The 20162-nt window shown below is 48.0% G+C and overlaps 1 protein-coding gene and 1 long non-coding RNA gene across 4 annotated transcripts in view; both read left to right on the top strand.

Moving 5' to 3' along the window:
- Nucleotides 1-5790: 5790 nt before the first annotated feature.
- On the top strand, nucleotides 5791-8899 carry LOC114864526 (uncharacterized). Of its 3 annotated transcripts, XR_008695918.1 has the most exons (4): nucleotides 5872-5905; nucleotides 6020-6151; nucleotides 6868-7025; nucleotides 7616-8899. It is a non-coding gene; the product is annotated as an uncharacterized LOC114864526 (long non-coding RNA). The 3 variants fall into 3 exon arrangements; XR_003787336.3 differs by lacking the exon at nucleotides 6020-6151 and having other exon boundaries at nucleotides 5791-5905; XR_003787335.3 differs by lacking the exon at nucleotides 5872-5905 and having other exon boundaries at nucleotides 5918-6151.
- Nucleotides 8900-16280: 7381 nt separating this feature from the next.
- The window catches only part of mgat4b (alpha-1,3-mannosyl-glycoprotein 4-beta-N-acetylglucosaminyltransferase B), a 39719-nt gene continuing 35837 nt past the window's right edge, over nucleotides 16281-20162 (top strand). The window contains exon 1 of the mRNA XM_029164559.3: nucleotides 16281-16562. Within this exon, the coding sequence (XP_029020392.1) occupies nucleotides 16466-16562 (97 nt within the window). The 5' untranslated portion in view covers nucleotides 16281-16465. The remainder of the gene's footprint in view (nucleotides 16563-20162) is intronic.

Genomic DNA, 20162 nt, shown 5'->3' on the forward strand with positions numbered 1-20162 from the left:
TGGGTTTTACTTCATTTGTTCAGAGTCATTTATTTTCCATTATTGATATTAAAAACATTCACTGGTTATTTTAAGATGTTGAGTTGAGAAGGATAAAGTGCAGCTTTCGTTCAGAGAGTCTGTGTTTGGTGCCTATTGGTGCTAAAAGCTTATTCCTCAGCCGTGCTTCATATTTTGTATAAATGAAACAGAAGGAAACTCGTCCTGACGTGAAATCCGGAGCAGGCGGCAGCAGAAAGAGCTGCGGGTAATGAGCGTCTGGTCGAGGTGTCAAATAAGAGGATTAGCTCGTTTGTGGGCTTTCAGGAGATAAGTGGATATCTGAGCGCCGCTCGGCTCCAGCGTCTGAACCCCAACCTCCCGTAGGTGGAGGGGGCGGGCCTTCCCGGCAGACCCCCCCCAGCTGTCCGTCAGGGGACCTGGCATTTCCTCTGCTCATTGTCCGAGACAAACAAACTTCAGCCTCATTCAAACGGAAAATTTAGTTCTGACCTTTCTGCTGGGCGCTAATCAAGGCCTTCAGATTATCTCCATGTAATCACCTCAGCAGGTCCGGCTCCTTCAATAGACGCAGCCGTGTGGATCCATCTAATCTGTCAGAATTAAATGAGATCCATCACAGATCTGGATAATGGCCCCTGCAGATTGTGTGCAAAAATCTCCATTAATAATTCAGCTGTGGTTTTTATTATTCATGAGTGGGACAGTGAGAGCAGAGCAGCCGGAGCGATGTGAGGCCTGGAGGCTGCTTTACAGGAGCATCAGCATGAGCGGTACTGGGAAGCCATCAGAACCAGCGCCGCCTGAGCACAAGCCGCTGGGAAGCACGGCTGTTGTTGCACGCGCTCATTAAGTCAGCGCTGGAGTTCCAGGAATCAGCTGATGACCGCTTGGCTCCACGCTGGTCTGTTGATGGTCATGACTCCTTTTCTTTGGTGGTTTATGGACGCAGCTGCTTTTTACCTTATTGTAAAGTTTGATCTTGACTCTGTTCCTGTTTCTTTTGTCAAGAACATGAGAAGTTTGGGCCTAATTAAAAGTTTCTCTCTGACTGCAGGTGTGCGGATGTGGAGTGGAACCGACAAAGGCAGCGCTATCTGGAAATCCGGCCCTCGGATTAAAACCCTCACACCTGACGCCGAGGCAGGAGCCGGCGTTAACTCGCTTAATGCTTTCTGTTTAATCTGGGTGGCGGCAGCCTCTCACCTTCATCTGTCTCCTGTGAAGTTTCTCTTTAAAATATTCAGAAAGTGAACCGAGGCAGGCACACGTCTGTGTTTAAACTTTAAAACCGGAGACTCGCAGGGAGATGTCAGCAAAACTCAAGCGAAAGGCGGCCGCAGCTTTGAGGCTCACATTCATCGAGCTGCATTTGAATTTATGATTTCATGTTAAAAGGGAAGCGCGTGATGGAAAATGTCACTTATTGACAGAAGCTGCTGCGTCGGTTTCTAGCGCTGCCTGTCAGCGACGCTGCTGATGACTCTTTTAAAGAGCGCCACTTCATTAAGTGTCTGCTCTGACCCTTTTTAATTTGCCACCGTAGGAAAGTGGTCAGTTTCATTTACTCTACTTAGTGTTTTTTTGAACCTTGAATTTAATACCTGAGGGTCCAAATTAAACGTTTATTTAAATTACATTGATTTGAGCTCAATCATTTTCCATTTTTTATAAAAATGTTCTTGAAACAACATAAAATTCAAAGATACTCAGGACATCAGACCAGGAAGATAACGAGACACCAACAGTTAAAAAAGTCTTTTTCTGTTATTTCTAGTTTTATGGGTGAAATGTTACACTTTCATATAATTGAGTTTTATTTTGAATGTTCAGGAATATTTATGTAAGTTATAACTTCATTTCATATATTTAAGTGGGAAAACATTTTCGTCTGCTTTTTGAATTTGTGTCTGTCAGTTTTCCAAGTTTTGTTAATAACCTGCAGCCTGCTTCATGCTTTTGTATCTTGTTCGACGATATGAAAACCTTCACGGTGCCCAAAGAACCCTTCTTTTCTCTACGCCACCTGTGAAGAAGGTTGTGTTTATGAAGCATAGTCGTGGTTTGGTGGACTGAGATGCAGGAGACCGCGTCGACCCGAGCGACACCAGGAGAATCATCCTAACGCATATGCATCTATAACTGCTAGATGATGAGGCAAACCAGAACCGGACTTCAGGTCAGCAGAGGGTTCAGAAGGTGTCATGACTTCACTGCAGGAGCCGTTTGTGCCTTTTCCCACCGAGCAGAACCTCTGAGTCGTCTGAAGGTTCTCCGGTGGGAACACGGCCCAACTCAGTCCGGGGTTTGTTCTCAAACTCAGACCCGGTCCAGGCTTTGGAGCGGGTCGGTCACAGCTGAGACTGTCCAGGAGACGCAGTTTACCCACGATGCTGAGGGGAGAGATTCGACTGTCAAGCAGCTGCTGGAGGAAGTCAAGTAGAACATTCTAAGTGACTGTTTATGCAAAGAGACATTTTTCAATAAAGTAGCTGTGATTGAACATAAACGGCTGTGATTCTCTCTCTGCTCTGAATATATGAAACCAATGTGTGCAGTCTGACTAACCCTGATTCACTGGGACCAGAATCCCTGAAGGACTTGTCTGTGGGTTTGGGTGGCGTGTGACCGTATGGACGTGTTCCTGGGTTCAGAGCTCATTGGTGGCGCTGGTTCCACCCCGGCCGGATCCTTTTTGCCCTCCTTGGTCTGAGCTGCTGAGTCTTTAGGGGAATTTCCATTTCCCTCTTTTAACCAAATCCAGATGGGAGCGTTTCTAAACGTGTTGAATTAGGAGGTGACACAGCGTTAATCTGTGGCTGAGAGCCACTTAAATAAAGTGGGTTCGAACTTTGAAGTACAGGTGCAGACAGCAGCAGTTTACACTGATCCCGTGTGTTGACTAATGCTCGTTGTTCGGTCTGATCTCAGTTCAGCCTTTCATTCTGCAGCTCTGGGCTTCCTCTCACTCTTTAGTATTCGTCTGACTCACAGATTCGGATGAAAGAGACAGCATCAGAATCACACATCCAGCTCCTCAAAGCTCCAAATTTCTGAATTTCTTTTCATCCCTTTGTGTCTAATTCCTACAGTAGTGAGACTGGATGACTTGAATATAAATGTCACTGCCGTGGTTCTGGCTGCTGTTCATGTTTCTGTAGGAGCCAGATAACTGAGACATTCTAAATAGCTTTAATATGAGGAAGCAGCTTCAGATCAGCGCGATGCTTTCTGCACCAACGTGTCCCTGTACTGGGCTGCTCGGTACCGCACGTCGGCAGCAGGTCCGGTATGGGCTTTACTGCGGTTCTGGGCCTGATCCGCCTGACGAGGAGCAGTGTGCCGGTCCCGTCGTCGTGTCTGATCAGGTGGAAACTGACCAGGCTGCGAAGGACTGAGCATCTCTAACCTTCAACCAGGCTCAGACTAAGGCTCAGCTCACGCTGGCTGTGTTGTCAGCTTGGTCTTTTGCCATATTTTGTGCTGTTCGTGCACAGAACTGAGCTCGAGCACTGTGGTTCTTGATGCCAGTGGTAATTGATGAGCAGAGGCGCCTTCTGTTGGTCTCTGAGAACCTTCATGTGGGCGCTGGAGCAGGCAGCAGCTCAGCAGCTTCTCCTGATATGACGCGTATACTTTTACTTTTTTACTTATGCTTACAGTAATGGTGGCTTTGCTGAGTCAGCACATGGAGGCAGGAATGAAGGAGCCAGTGAAATACTGCCTTCAGTACTCAGGCTAATTACCAGCCCGTTTTTGAGTCGAGGCGTCAGCGCTTTGTGGCTGTTGTGTGGCAGAGGTCACGTGTTTGTGACAGTCGCTTCTCTTGGTGCCGGTTGTCGTCCTCGTTCCTCCAGCGGCGTGTTGTATTTTAATCCTCCCTCTGAAAAGACCATTAGCATCTGCTCTTTGTTGGGGCTGAAATGAAGCTGAATGTGCCAGACTATGAGGAACATGAATTAAACATCCGTGAGAGATGGAGAATTATTAGCAGTGTCTGGTCTAATAGGGCTGAGCATTAAGAGCAGTATCCACCGCTGTCACAGGGACGTCTGTCTGTCGCTGTGTGTGAACGAGCAACGAAAAACAAAGGTTAAACGCACAAAGAGAAACGGTGGCTCCCTCGCTCGTTAGTGGCTGCTGCGTCCACAGAAGAGAAGCCAGCGGCGCCGGCAGCTCCGCTCAGAACCTGACCCATGTGCTTTTAGTCCAGCTTCTGCTGCAGGTGCAGCTCAGAGCAGCAGCCTGACCCCAGATCAGCTGACCGGGTTTCGCTGCTCATGGATCTCAACGTGAGGCCTCATGCTTTGTACAGTTCTCAGAAAGGTTTTATAGTGTAAATAAAGTCAGCAGTTTATTCACACAGGATCTGCGCGCCGACATCATTTATGATCAGTTCTTCAGGCAGAAGGTTTATTATGACTCGAGGCCTTTCCCCAAAGCTGAGCAGGTTGTTTCTAACCTGGTCTTCATCTTTCACCAGGCGACAGGTTCTGCTATGGTTCTAATTATGAGATTAGTGCTTCGACCAGATAAAACAGATTTTTGCTTGGTGCCGTCTTCATATAAAATATTTTCATCACCCTTACATTGACATTAACTCTTCACGGAGCCACATAGTGAAGATGATGTTCGTTTGACTGAGGAAAGGAGCCGCTGAAGCTCCTGTTCCCTATGCTTGTTGGCTTATTGTTCACCAGATGCTTCCGACGCGCCACACCACCAGCGGCCACACGAGACGCTGCTGCAGATAAAAGCCTCTGGCGTCTGTTGACAGGTGAAATAATGGCGTCTGTATTTGCTGTTTTTGGAGAATCCCATTTCGGGCTCGTAACGACCGGCTGGATGGAGGCTTTTCAGCAGCTGTCTGTCTGAGTGATGGGCAGGAAGCTCTCTCTCTGTCAGTTCATGTGGGCTTCAGCATCTGTGTCATCATTAGTATCATAACCCCTGTAAATATGCATCTTCCTCCAGTGTTTCTGACTGATCACATACATTATGGATGCTCTCCATGAGGTTCCTCTTCCCCTCTTCTCTTTCACCACCTTTTATGACAAATGCAGTTTCTTCTTCTCCATCTTCTCCCACTTAAACCACAGTGCTTCACTGCCATCAAGTGGCTGCAGGTTCACCTTCAACTCAGGATTAAACCACAACAGTGACAACATTAACACCACGAGTGGAGGCGTATGAAAATCACTACAGCACAAAGAGCAGACGGTCCAGTCCAGAAGAGGGAGGCAGCCTGAGCTCTGTGGCCTACGAGCTGGAACACTGGACTGGCGTGAGGCCTAATGCTGATTCTGCCTAATGCCTTTAGTCACTTTGACGTAAGTAAACAACAACCAGGTCATTTCCTCCAGCTGCTTTGGTTTCTGCTGCTGGTGGAGGTGCGATGCTGAGTGGGGTCCGAGCGGCTCACGGTGGACTCCATCTAAAGAGTGGCGTCACATTTTTTTCATTTCTGTGTTTCTAGTAAAACATAATTGAAAACTGTTCGCTTTAGACCAAACAATCAGTTTTACTATTTAATTTTTCCAACTCTCCCTTCTAATTACCTGGGTCAGGTGAGTCAGTTAGCTGCAGATTGACTGCACACACCTGGTCAAAGTAATCAGTGATAACTGGTGCAGGGAAAACCACAGGACCACAGACCCACTTTGGAACCACTGATTTAGACAGCGTCATGGACCCACACTCATAGCCGTTGTTCTTACCCTACTTCCTGTTTTATTTTGTCAACTTCCTGTGTTTCTACCAGTAACATCAGTCCAGCCTTTACTTCCGTTTCACATTAGCCACCACCTGTCAGTTATCAGTAATCATCCATGTATTTAAGTCCCAGTCTCTCCATGCTTAGTTGCCAGATTGTCTGCATTTCAAGTCAGCGGTCCAGCGTTCTGTAGTAAGTCCTGTTTGTGTATGATTGTTGCGTAGCCCTGACCTTGTGTTAGCCCGTGGATCTTTCTGCCTTTGACCGCCGATTGCCTGAACCTTGCCTGTACCTGAATCCTGCCAGCTGTGTACCGACCTTTGTGCTGGACTGCGAACGCATTAAAACCCAAACCCAAAGTCAAGGCTCCGCTGTGCATGTGGGTCTGTCGCCTTTTCCCCCGTGAAGGAAGTTAATTATCTTACTCACAGGTTAAAGGTGAGGTTGGTCACTAATACATCTGTCTATCTATCCCTGTGTGTGGGCGGGGTCTGGCTGTGCATGTGTATGTGTATGTGGAGAATGATCCGTCACACTGGTTGCTACTGTAGCACTACGTAATGATGATGATGATGATGCGGACTTCAGCTGGAGGTCTGATGAACGGAGCCTCCGTGTTCGTGAAGTTTTGCTCTGGTTGATGTGTCTCCACAGCGTTTACTGCTGAAATGATGCGTTCGCTTGTCAGAGACAAGCCTTGGACCCACTGGTCCGACAGACGGTACCAACCAACGCTGTCCAGATCCACGAACCCGTTGTTATTGTGCTGAAAATGCAGACAGTATATATAAATATGCCCCATTATTAAAATGAGCAAACAGACAGCTGAGATCCTGGAAAACGATGATGTTCCAGCCAGTGGGAGGCTGAGTCACTGAGAACTGCAGCAACGATAATATATAGACATCAGAGAATCAGCTTCTAATGTGGATGTGAGAAGAAGTTACTGGTTACTGTAGAAGAGACGCTGGGATGTGGTCTAAATCTGTGGCTGGGTTTCAGGGCTTTAATCCTCAGGGTGTGAATGTTGAGGGTCTTGTCAAATAAATCGACCTGAAGTTAATGGATTTGTTTACTCCAGAGGAGATTAACTTTGTCTACTTATTTTATGTGGTCGTACTACTGTAACTCTCCCACTGTCCTTTACCATTAAGTCAGCTTCATTAGCCACAAAACGCCCGACACACAGGTCTGTGAGGCTGCAGTGCTCGGTCCCGGCGTTGGATGAAGTGAGACCTGGGCTCAGTCACACTGTGGTGCAGGACGTTTAGATGGAGCCAAAGTTCGACATCAGGGCTTCCTGGTGTTAGAGGTAGGTCGCTCCATACAAAAATGAGCACTGGCCCATTGTTTTCTGCCCTGCTGTTTGTGACTAAGACGATTTCAGGCTTCTTCATTACTTTTTCACGTTTCCCTTCCTGTGTTGCTGTAAATGAATCACATGGCGCCGCGCCCAGAGCTCGTATAAATGTCAGAACAGACAGCAGAGCTCATAAACCTCTAATTTGATCTTTATTCATGTGGGACACGGCATGAATAAAAGGCTCATCCAGTAAATCATCATTGTCTGCATTCTGTCAACACAGCTGAGAGGTCTGTAAGCCCCGCCTCCTGCTCCTGATTGGCTACTTTGCCTGCCAATGTAACCAGGTAGAAATGTTAAAACGCGTAATAGTTCTAAAAAAATGAAGCATCAACTGCATAATTCTGCAAGAGCCTGCAGTATGAATAGGCCTTCGTTTAAGTAGTTGTTGGCGCAGTTCAAGCAGGTTTGGGTGCAACTCTAAACGCTTCGGATGCTGAGATGAAATCATGTTTTTTCCTCACTGATCAGATAAAGAAACTATTTCTCACATGTAATTGTTTAACAATCGTTTCTCGTCACTTGACTCTGAATTGCAGGAGCTCGTTACAGACGAGCCCGCGCGTCAGCCTCAGCTTCCTTCTGCTTGTCTTGGTCTGAACAGCTTCTGTTGATTGGCTCATGTGGCTCAGACTGATGGAGTTTCACTGACATCTATTGGTCAAGCATCAGAACTGCAGAACCTTTAATGAAGAATGTGATGCTTCAGCTCAAACCCAAACCTCCAAACAGAAGAATTCATTGTCTTCAGCAGTAAAGCTTCCTATATGAATATATACATTTCAAACTGTACTATAGAGCATTTATTCTAAAACATGAGCTCAGACATGAATTTCCTTTTGCATTTGATTGATTTTTCAGATTTATTTTATCCTCAAACAGCTGATGTTGCTGCTACTGTGGCTACAACAACAACAAACAAACAACAAATTTGGTGTTTAAACTGTGAAAAGTATTAACTTGGGTACATTGTTTGGGACATCTGCATGAAGGAACTCCCAGCTTTGGTTTAAGTCTAAGATGTGGACTCCCCGTAATGACTGGACCTGGACTGTTAAAGCTTAAGAAGAAGAAAATATGCAAAAAAAACTAAATCACACTGAACAAAAAGTCACAACAGGCACAAAGACTTTGTGGAAACGCTGGAGATGAAGCTGCAGTTATGAACGAGGTCGGTGTTCACCAATGTGGCACAATTTAATTTGTGCGGCAGGAACTGCACGGCTGCGATAGACTCGGTAATGAAACCTCTCAGCTTTAACTTCTGTCTACTTTATATTCACAAAGAGAAACGAGCGAAGCAGCCATCGCGAAGACATGCAAATACACTGATCTCTTTAATACGAGCTTCACCCAATTGGACGGAGACTTTGACAAGCAGAACAAATGCCCTGCGAGCACAAACACGTTGAGGTCAGGAGGAGCGGCGCCGATGGCCGACGCGCAAACGTTCTTTATCCTCTTTTCAGCGCTGGCAGTCACATTCTGCCTGTTCGCTTGCTGTTAAATTAGTCATCTGAGATTAGAGACGCTTTGAGAGGAAAACTTTCAGAAAAACTTGATAAAACTCCACTTTAATTTAGCATATGTTCAATATACATAAAGCTGGTGGAGGAGAGCGTGTCCAAGAGTGTGTGCAGTTTAACAGAAAGACAACACACTTGTCTCTTAATCCAACTTTTGAGCAGCTGCTGTGTCAGAACACAAATTCATGCTTTTATTAGTGACATAAAATCAGTCCAAACTGAGCTTCAGTGGGTTTGGGGAAAATGCATGTGGTCTAAGTTCATATTAAACTGCTGGATACAGCGCATCTCCATCCAGAGTCCCTTTTATCACCAGCTTGTTCAAAAAGGATGAGACGTTTGTTTACCTTTTTTATATTTGTGTGTGTTCAAATGAAAACACAGGAGGAGGAAACGGACGGAGCACAGTGTTAAAGAGGAACAGTCTGTGAAACCTTCTGCCAAAGAAAAGAATGCCACTGCTGGACATTAACCGTGAGGCAACGCCACCCGTCTGAGGAGCCAGAGGGAAAATGCAATGGAGTCTAAAAGAGGGCGGTTTGATTCCCGACTCCCCGTCATGTGTTGAAGTGTCCTTGGGCAACACGTTGAGCCCCAAGTTAAGCTGCATTACAGCTCTGCCATTGGTGTGAATATGGAGTTGGTAAATAAGAAGCAGCGGTGTATATATATATATATATATATATATATATATATATATATATAATATATATATATATATATATATATATATATATATATAATGTAGAAAAGCACCGGACAAGTGCAGATCCATCACTGTACAATCTGCCAACACTGCACCTTTCACAACTCACATTATTTTTTTACATCTGTAATATTTCTTTCTTCTTTTCCTTTTCTTGAGCAGCTGTGACGAGGCAGCAGTTTCCTCTAAGCTCACTTTTCATCTTTACATTCAGGAGCTTTAGCTTTAGCTGCTGCATTACAACAAGCATCGCCTGACTGCCACCTATTGTTCAAGAAAGCTTCTGTATCGAGGGTGGGACTAATCTGTGCCCACACACAGACTAGGAATGGCTGGTATTAAGGTTCAAATGGAAACAGTGTGGGCAATGTAGTACCTGTAATACTAACGTTAATATTAGTAGCTGCTCATTGAAAGTTGTTATTGAAAATCCTTTGCAGTGACATTAATTAATTAGCTAATACAGTAACATTAGAAAGATGCAGAGAAAGCCTTTATTGGTGATTATTACATCTGTTACAATGTAACAACAAAATAGGTTTCCTGCATTTATCCCATCTCCTGGGAAAGACAAGGACACACCTGGAGCTCTGGTGGGTTTAAACATAGAACCTTCTGTTTCCAGACCAATGCTTGAGCCACTGAGCCACCAGGCCACTGTCTGTTAATATTGGTAATTCATTGAGATAAGTTTAAGTTCTATAACCAGAGCTAGAATCAATCAAATCAATAGAGAAGCCGGCACTCGGCATCCAGCGGCCCACGTTCGACAGCACAGAACCGGGACCTGGTGTCCAGCGGCCCACAGTCCACAGCACAGAACCGGGACCTGGTGTCCAGCGGCCCAGAATCCACAGCACAGAACCGGAACCTGGCGTCCAGCAGCCCAGAATCCACAGCACAGAACCGGAACCTGGCGTCCAGCAGCCCACAGTCCACAGCACAAAACCAGGACCTGGCATTCAGTGGCCCACGTCGATGGATGGATTTGACCTTTTTCAGCCACAACACATAATACTGACATTTTTTCCCGTTTTTTGTGGACACAGACCATTAATAGTAAATGTTTTGGCACATGGTGGGTAATAAAAAATCCAATTTCATGGCACAACTTGCTTTTCAGGGATGACGTATCCCTTTAGATAGACCCAGAGAAGATACACCCATTAGATTCAAGATTAAAGATGCTAGTCTGTGTCCAACACATGTAATGAAATAGATACGTCTGGTATTGTTAACATTAGCAATGTAGTAATGTAAAAATAATGATTTATTTAAATGTTTTTTTCTATTACACAGTCATTAAGTCGCCCCAACTGTTTGGAGCAAACCTTGCGAATACCTCCAGCAAATTAAAGCCAAAAGGGAGTTCCTATACAGTAACTAAGTCAAAGCAACTTTCAGTAACATTAGCTGCTAACGTCAGCATCACCAGCAGTAAGGTTTGGAAAATTAAACAAAACTTGGAACTATCCTGCTGGCAGTCTAGTCTGAAGTCATGTGTTTGGGATTTTACAAAAATTGACTATCAATAAATAGATTCACCAGACAATATTTGACACCTAGTTAAGATTATTTAACAAAAGTGAGTTAGCTGCTAATCTGTGGCCAACACACAAGGGTTAAAGACTCGAAGATCTGGTAACAGCAGCTGAAATAGGACCAAACAAACATTGCCGTTAGAAATTAGAGCTGGAAAAATGCACTAAAGACGAGCATCTCTTTAATACGCATTGGAAGCAAACAATATGTCGTACGTTTACTTTTGTGATGAATCTTTCACAGAATGAACAGTCACATGATTTCAGCAAAGCAAAGCCTCATCTGCTGTCAGCCACATTTGAGTTTTAGATCTGATGCTGAACACCTGTGCACTTGTAACGTGTAAAGTTCGCTATCAGAACGAGGACCTTGAGTGATCAGAGCACAAAGTGCTGCCAGCTGTTGCCATGAGAAGGCTTTTAGGTTTGTTAATTTAACCTAAAACAAACACAACATTAGCTGCTTCATATTCTCATCTTGTTACTGGAACATAAAATTCTGTTAATATTTGCTGGGTCGCAATGACAGCAGTCTGAGCAAAGAGTTCTAGACCTCCCTCTCTCCGGACATTTCCTCCAGCTCTTCCGGTGGGACCCCCAGGCGTTCCCAGGACACGCTGGAGATGTCTCGGCCTGGGGATCCCACCGGTAGGAGGCAGACATCTCCAGCGTGTCCTGGGTCTCCTACCAGTGGGACCCCAAAGCCTTCCCAGGCTGAGACATCTCGAGCGTGTCCTTGGTCTCCCAGGGGCCTCCTACCCATGGGACCCCAAGGCGTTCCCAGGCCGAGAGACATCTCCAGCGTGTCCTGGGTCTCCCCAGGACCTCCTACCGATGGGACCCCAAAGCCTTTCCAGGCTGAGACATCTCCAGCGTGTCCTTGGTCTCCCCGAGGCCTCCTACCGATGGGACCCCAAGGCCTTCCCAGGCTAAGACATCTCCAGCGTGTCCTTGGTCTCCCCGAGGCCTCCTACCGATGGGACCCCAAGGCCTTCCCAGGCTAAGACATCTCCAGCGTGTCCTTGGTCTCCCCGGGGCCTCCTACCGATGGCCTTCCCAGGCCAAGAGACATCTTCAGCGTGTCCTGGGTCTCCTTCCAGTGGGACCCCAAGGCCTTCCCAGGCTAGGACATCTTGAGCGTGTCCTGGGTCTCCCCAGGGCCTCCTACCCAGGGGACATGCCCGGAACACCTCCCCAGGGAGGCATCCACCCGAACCAGATGCCCGAGCCTCCTCGACTGGCTCCTCTTCATGTGGAGGAGCAGCGACTCTCCCCCGAGCTCCTGCCTGGTGACAGAGCTCCTCGCCTTGTCTCTAAGGGAGCGTCCAGCGGCCCTGCGGAGGAAGCTCATTTCAGTCATTTGTTTGTGTCCTTTCGGTCATGACCATAGGTGAAGGTAGCTCTCGCTTCACCACGACAGACCGGTACTGACCGCATTACTGCAGCCGCCGCACCGATCCGTCTGTCACTCACGCTCCTTCTTTCTCTCACTCGTGAACCCAAGATACAGGAACTCCCCCACTTGGGGCAGAAACTCTCCTCCAACTGGTTGTTTAAACCAAGCCAATATTACTTGCAACAACAGAACATGTTGTTGCAGCGACTTCTTCCAAATGACAGAAAGCACTGTCTAGATCCATCAACTTTAAATTTATTAAATCCTCTGTCTTACCTAGACAGCTTCTTCCCCATAACTCATATGGAATTAACCTCAATAATTAACACTTCCAAGTCGTCCACTTGTCTTTTAGATCCAATCCCAACCAGATTACTTAAAGAAGTTCTACCTTTAATTAGCTCATCCATATTAAATCAAATCAACCAATCTTTACTAGGCTATGTACCACAGGCTTTTAAAGTGGCTGTGGTCAAACCTCTATTGAAAAACCCAAACCTTGACCCTGGACAACTAGCCAACTATAGGCCCATTTCAAATTTACCCTTTATTTCCAAGATTCTGGAAAAAATCGTGGCTAAACAATTATCTGACCACCTGAGTGGGAAGAACCTGTACGAAGATTTTCAGTCAGGATTTAGAAAACATCATAGCACAGAAACAGCAACAACAGTTAGAGTCACTAATGATCTTCTATCAGCTTCGGACAATGGTCTAGTTTCTGTCCTTGTCCTGTTAGATCTTAGTGCTGCATTTGATACAATTGATCATAACATTCTATTACAGACACTAGAACATAGAATCGGGATTAAAGGAACAGCAGTGGGATGGTTTAAATCCTATTTGTTGAACAGATTCCAGTTTGTTCATGTTAATGATGAATTCTCCACATGCACAAGGATTAGCTATGGAGTTCCACAGGGTTCTGTGCTGGGTCCAATTCTGTTTAGCCTATACATGTCTCCTCTAGGTGAGATTATTAGAAAGCATTCTATTAATTTTCATTTTTACACAGATGATACTCAGCTATACATGTCCTTGGAACCAAATGAAACAGAACAACTAGTCAAAATTCAGGGTTGTTTAAAAGACATCAAATCCTGGATGTCCCAAAACTTCCTTCAACTAAACTCAGATAAAACCGAGATTCTTATTGTTGGACCTAAAAATCTGAGAGAGACACTATTGAGTCAGATAGCCACCCTGGATGGGATAACATTAGCTTCAGATTCTACTGTGAGGAACCTTGGTGTCATCTTTGACCAGGATCTCTGTTTTACATCATACATTAAACAAATCTCCAGAACCGCCTACTTCCACCTTAGAAATATAGTTAAAATCAGAAGCATCCTCTCTCAGAGCGATGCAGAGAAACTGATCCATGCATTTGTTACCTCTAGGCTGGACTACTGTAACTCCTTACTCATAGGATGTCCTAACAGCTCCTTAAAAAGCCTACAGCTTATTCAAAATGCTGCAGAGAGTTCTGACAGGACTTAGAATGAGAGATCACATTTCTCCTACATTAGCTTCTCTGCACTGGCTGCCTGTAAAATGTAGGATAGAATTTAAAATTCACCTACTCACCTACAAAGTACTCAATGATAAAGCTCCTTCTTATCTTAAAGACCTCATAGTTCCTTATGCTCCCAGCAGAACGCTTCGTTCTCAGAGCGCTGGGCTACTTGCGGTTCCTAGAGTGTTTAAATGTAGAACGGGAGGCAGAGCTTTTAGCTACCAAGCTCCTCTCCTCTGGAACCAGCTCCCTCTTCAGGTTCGAGAAGCTGACACACTCTCCACCTTTAAGATTAGGCTTAAAACCTTCCTTTTTGATAAAGCTTATAGTTAGAGATGGTTCAGGTCACTGGCAATGATTGTTAGTCACAGGAACCATCTCTTAGTTAAGCTGCAATAGACATAGACTGCTGGGGGACTTAATTTATACACTGAGCTCCTCTGTTTCCTTCTACCTCCTCTGTCCAATAACCTCCCATCATTGTCCCATGTTTAACTAACCTTGTCTCTTTCTCTCCAGTAGTTGTGCTTCTCTCCCCCCCACTCTCTCTCCCTCTCTGTCCTCACCTACAGGTATCATTGGACTCAAAGTTTGGTGTCTGTGATGGGCAGCTGCGGATCCAACCATCCTGCCTGTATCCAGTCCCTGGTCCAACCATCCTGCCTGTGCTCTGTTGTTGCTTGTTGTTGTTGCTGTGCTTTTCTCTCTCTCTATCCTCTCACCCCAACCGGTCGAGGCAGATGGCCGCCCACATCCAGTCTGGTTCTGCTGGAGGTTTCTTCCTTTTTCCTCTCCACTGTTGCTGTCAAATTAAATGCTTGTTGTATTACTGTTGCATTTAACTGGTTAAAAGTCTGTTTACAGACAGAGGTCAGTTGGTTTTGTTGCAGAATGCAAACAGGACGTAATGTATTGGAAACGCCAGAAGAGGGCGCCAAAGTGGAGTCCGGCCCTGCAGCCTCGGTTCTGTCCCTTCATTGGATCTTTATAATCACTAAAGCGTAAATTACTTAGTTTAGGCAATAAAATCACACTGCACACGTCACAAATCAGTAATTGTGTTTTAATGTATAAATCTGTAATGGTTTTAAAACTTCTATATATTGTTTTAACTGGGCTCCGATCTCTTTGCACATGCATTACATTTTCTGTATCGCATTAGTGATGCATTGCAGAGACGTGAGCAGTAAATTTAGGTGTTATAATTGGGACTTGTACCTGCGGTGTCCGACCACTAGATGTCGGTGTGACGCACTAAAGGCAGTGAAGTCATTAAACGCTTCATCTGTGAAGTTCCAGTGTAGACACGCTGCATGGGACAAATAAAATGACGCCTAAAAGAAAAAACGGTGTGAATTCATCCCAGTAGAAAAGGTTCTCTGTGACCAGTTGAACTGTTTCATAGTCAGCGGTTCCCAACCTGTGGCTCACGGGCTTTAAACGGTCAGGACACGACTAATGATGGATCTCAGTAGCTTCCGTTGGGCACTTCAGTCAAGAGGTAAAACGTGTTTTATTCATATTTTATATTTCTGGTTCGGATACTGATAAATGGTTCGGGCTGGATTCACCAGTAGACTAGTAGAACTGGGCTCTTTCGTCATGCAGCCGTCAGCTGATCCCAGCTCTGTGGAGACGCCCTGTGCCCCCTAAGCGTCAGGCTCGAGCAGTGTTATTCACGTCTCCGTTGCGTTGCTGTGACGTCACAACACTGACAAACAACGAAAATGATAAATGTGACTGAACGAAACACGGACGTTATTTTTCTCTCTACCTGTTCGGTCTCCTCCCCCTCTGCCCGCCCCTCCCTCTCTCTTTCTCTCTCGCTCGCTCGCTCCCCCTCTCTCTCCCTCCCTCCCTCCCTCTCTCTCTCTCTCGCTCCCCCCTCTCTCTCTCCCTCTCTCTCTCCCTCCCCCCCTCTCTCCCCCCCCCCCCCTCTCTCTCGCTCTCCTCTCTCTCTCCTCCCTCCCCCCTCTCTCTCTCCCTCCCCCCTCTCTCTCTCCCTCCCCCTCTCTCTCTCCCTCCCTCTCTCTCTCTCTCTCCCTCCCCTCTCTCTCTCTCTCTCTCCCTCTCTCTCTCTCTCCCTCTCCTCCCTCTCTCTCTCTCTCTCGCTCCCTCTCTCTCTCCTCCCCCCCCCCCTCTCTCTCCCTCTCTCTCCCCCCTCTCTCTCCTCCCCCCTCCTCCCGCTCTCTCTCTCTCCCTCTCCGCCCCTGCTCCCTCTCCTCTCTCCTCTCCTCTCCCCCTTCTCTCTCTCCTCTCCCTCCCCTTCTCTCTCTCTCCTCCCTCTCTCTCTCTTCGCCTCTCCTCTCCTCTCCCTCTCTCTCTCCTCCCCCCTCCTCTCCTCTCTCTCCTCCCCTCTCTCGCCCCCTCTCCGCCTCCCCCTCTCTCTCTCTCCTCCCTCCCCCTCTCTCCTCCCCCCCCTCGACCTCTCTCTCTCTCCCCCCCCCCCCCTCTCCTCTCCCTCCCCCCCCCTCTCTCTCCCCCCCTCTCTCTCGCTCCCCTCTCTCTCCCTCCCTCCCCCCTCTCTCTTCTCAGACGGCTCCAGCTTCGTCCGCCTCTGCGCCTCTCCGCTCCGCGTCTCTCCGTCTACCTGTCTCCCCCTCTCTCTCTCTCTCTCTCCCTCTCGCTCTGTCGCTCTCTGTCCCACTCTCCCCCCGGCTCGCCTCCCCCCTCTCGGTGCTGACATGCTCCCGGGGATCCGGAGATGAGGCTCCGTAATGTCTCCTTCCTGACGGTCTTGTTGTTCGGGCTGTGCGGGCTGGTCTCCCTGTCCTGGTACACCGCCTTCAGCAGCTCCAGAGGTAAGAGCGCACCCGGTGCTGCGCGACGGGCTCGGTTTGTGGCGCATGTGACGGCAGCTGCACAGAGACAGAGACCGAGACGGGGCTGGGCTGCTTCTACTGCAGTTTCACTTGGAGCTGCACAGAAACACACGAGATAACGGTGCGCGTTGTGACAGTCGAGATGGAGAAGGTGGGGAAGGGTGGCTGCGAGGTGACGAAGGGATGCTTGATTTATGATGCGGGGGGCGAAGGAAGAGAAGCGATGCCCCGGTGAGGAAGGAGGAAGCGAGGGGAGCGCTCGGTTTGTGAACTATCACCTGCCAGCTGGGGAGAGGGGTGCTGGAGGTCGGAAGGGAGCGCTCGATTTGTTGTGCCTCACACGTTTGGTGTCGGAGGGTGGGTCTGTCATTTTCAAATAAGTGCAAACAGAGGTAGAGTCAGCGCAGTCGAGGAAGCGCTTCGTTTGCAATGCTGCACACGCCAGCTAACAGGAACCCTCAGGGAAAAACTGCTCCGTCTGCCTAACCGGGGCAACGCTGACTCAAAGCTGGAGGTCAACGCAGCGTCTGGTTTGTGGAGCACGACGCTCCATCTGAGGTGAGCACAAGCTGGAGATGGGCCCCAAGTCTGATGGAGCGCTTGGTTCATAGTGTGCAGACAGACGGGTGGAGTGGATGGGGAACACAGACTTCTAATCTGTAACAGGCCTGAGAGGTGGAGACACTTGTGTGCAGTTGTAACACATTGGGTGACAATGGCTCACGTGCAGCAACCATGAGGGAGCACTTCATTTATGCTGCTCTGAGGTAGTGATGCAAGCATCTTCTGGGGCTGTTCACACACAGGAGCACTGCAGGCTCAGCTGTCAGCTGCAGTTCCAGGTCCCTGGGAGCGCTTGGTTCGTGACTTCTTACAGCCTGGTAGGACGGGGATGATGGTCTCCTTCCATGGGCTTTTCTGGAGCATATGTTTTCATTGGATCATTCTACTAAAGAAACAGATCTGGCACCAAAATAAGGAGCGCTTGGTTTGTGACTCATTGCATGGCTAGGGTGCAGCTGTGGTGTAACAAATGACCTGTGCTCTGTGTTTGGGGCAGGTGGAGACCAGGCAGTGTGCGCAAAGAGGCGGGGGCGCTTGTTCTTTCATGCGTGTCATGCCTGGTGAGAGGGGTGGTGCTGAGGGTCTGATGCAGCACACACCAGTTTCTGGTTTGCATAAAATTCAGCTGAGAAATCAGATGCAGCGGTTTGGAGGAGTGCTTGTTCTTAGATCGAGTGCACGCCAGCCGGGAGGAGTCTGCTCATAGCTTTGCTGTTTGTGTAAAGTTTGGAGCATTTTGTGATGATGTCAGGCTGATGGTGCGTTCACATACCGTACGCTTGGCACTGCGCCTCCTGCTTCATTCTTTGAGAAGCTCTGGAAGGAACCGTGGAGATTCTGGCAGGTTCTCTGAGAACCGATACCGTGCTGCATCTTTCCCATGAGCTGAAGTGGGAGCCTTTCGTGGGATGTCGCGTCCAGACTCGCCCACTCGGCTTGTCCTGAATTCATGTCAAGGGTAAAACGGTGTTTTCTGTGGGAACATCAGCGAGAAACGATCCAAACAGGCTCCGAGGTGAAGACGAGTTTTTTTCATTCAGGTCCTTCTCGTTCGGGTTCTGGTTTTACAGCTGCTGATTTTTCAGCTCACGGACCTGCTTTATGGGCTGAGGCAGTGTGTTTGACAGTCAGGCTGCCGTTTAGACTTGAGGAGAGTCTCCGTCCCGCTCATATCTCACGTGTTCTGCCTTCATGTCCCTCTCCTCTCTCTCCGGACAAAGGCGTGTTTCTGCTGCAGAGCGGAGATTGATGCTTAACCAGTGTGACTGTGTGTGTGTGTGTGTGTGTGCTGCAGACAGAAGGTGCGTTTGATTTATTTATCCCTCTGAGCCTCCTGTGGGGATGTTAAGAGGGCAGCAATGAGGTCAGAGGTCAACGCCTTTTAATCCAGCCTGGTGATTGGCTGCAGGTGAACTCTGAATCCAGCCCGGTGATTGGCTGCAGGTGAACTCTGAATCCAGCCCGGTGATTGGCTGCAGGTGAACTCTGAATCCAGCCCGGTGATTGGCTGCAGGTGAACTCTGAATCCAGCCCGGTGATTGGCTGCAGGTGAACTCTGAATCCAGCCCGGTGCCCAACCCTGATCTATGAGTCGTTCTCAGTTCACACTGACATAAATGCTGATCAGCCTAAAGGTTCCGTACGTGCTACACTCCAACATGCTCGGCCTTGTCCTGTCACTCACTCAGTCTCTTCCACTGTGGAGCCCTGTGGCCCCAGGTTTAGACTGAAGGCTGGTGGACCCGCTGTTTGTGACCCGGGCTCCGTCTGCAGGCAGCGCTGGTATCTGTGTGTTCAGGACTGGAGTACGACAGTGTTGCTGATGTGGAGCCAGAGCCCCAGATGGAGAGCAGCATCGATCGTTCACCTTCACGCCTCCTTCCCTGACATTGGCCGGTTGCTCATGCACAGACAACGTTTGTGTCGTTCTGCAACAGATAATCCATAAGTTCACTTCTGTTTCATCCTGATTTTTTTGTGTTGTATTTTGGATCAAAGACGTCAGAGGTGATCTAGATGTTGATCATTGATTGCTTCCTCCTCTTCTGTCTGATTTGCTTCTCTCGGGTCTCTGTAACAGGAGGCAGTGAGTGTAACGTGAGCTTCAGATTATCTGTGGTCCATCAGTCTGCTGCAGCACAGCTTCCTGCCTGCGGACGCGGAGCCAAGCGGGTCGAGGCGCCTTCACTGCAGACGGACGACTCTGTGGAAGCTGGAGGCCAGACTGTAGCTGAGCTGAGTGGTTGTTGTCCCACTAGGTGTCCAAAAACCGCCTCGGTGTCACTGAAGGTACAGTCCTCCCGTCCGGGTCGGCTTCTCTGCTCTGCCACGACAAGCTGCTGGCTTCTGGGGCTGAGCCGCGGGTTCCAGTGGTTCCTGTCATCATCCTGCTGATTTCACAGAGCTTCGTGTCTCTGGTCAACACCAGACTCTATGCACGCGTCTCTTGCTGTAGAAGGACCTCCTCCTTGTTCCTGGCGGCCTCGTCGTTTAAATGTGGCGCTGGGCTCAGACTCGACCTCTGTGTGCGTTCACGTCTGTCTGTGACCTTGACGGCTGGAAATCTCCCAAACACACAGTCCAACTCTGCTGTGGTTGGAGGTCACTGCTGCTCTGTGGGTTCATATTCCTGCTCCCTGAGGATGAACCTCACCTGTTCATTTTCAGCCTCTAGAGGAAACCAATCAGACTGTCATTATGTGTGATGACTGTTCTATAATGAATTAAGGATCGTTCTGTGCTAAACGGTGGAGATACTTAACGGTGATGTCATGAGGTCAGATTCTGTCTCTGGTTTCCTGGAGAGTCCAAGACGCTGTGAAAGGAGCTGATGAATATTTGATGGGAGCTCTGAGAGGTCAGGTTGCTGTCAGACGCTTTTTATACTGTTGCTCGGCGACAGCTTGTGTCCAGCGGACAAACGTGTGTAACGTGAAGTTTCTTCTGTGTGTGCACTGAACCACTGACCCGGTTTAGAAGGTGACAACCCGTCTGGGCCGGCGTTCAGCACCATGT

The sequence above is a fragment of the Betta splendens genome, chromosome 10 (assembly GCF_900634795.4).
Source record: "Betta splendens chromosome 10, fBetSpl5.4, whole genome shotgun sequence".
Classification (NCBI taxonomy): domain Eukaryota; kingdom Metazoa; phylum Chordata; class Actinopteri; order Anabantiformes; family Osphronemidae; genus Betta; species Betta splendens.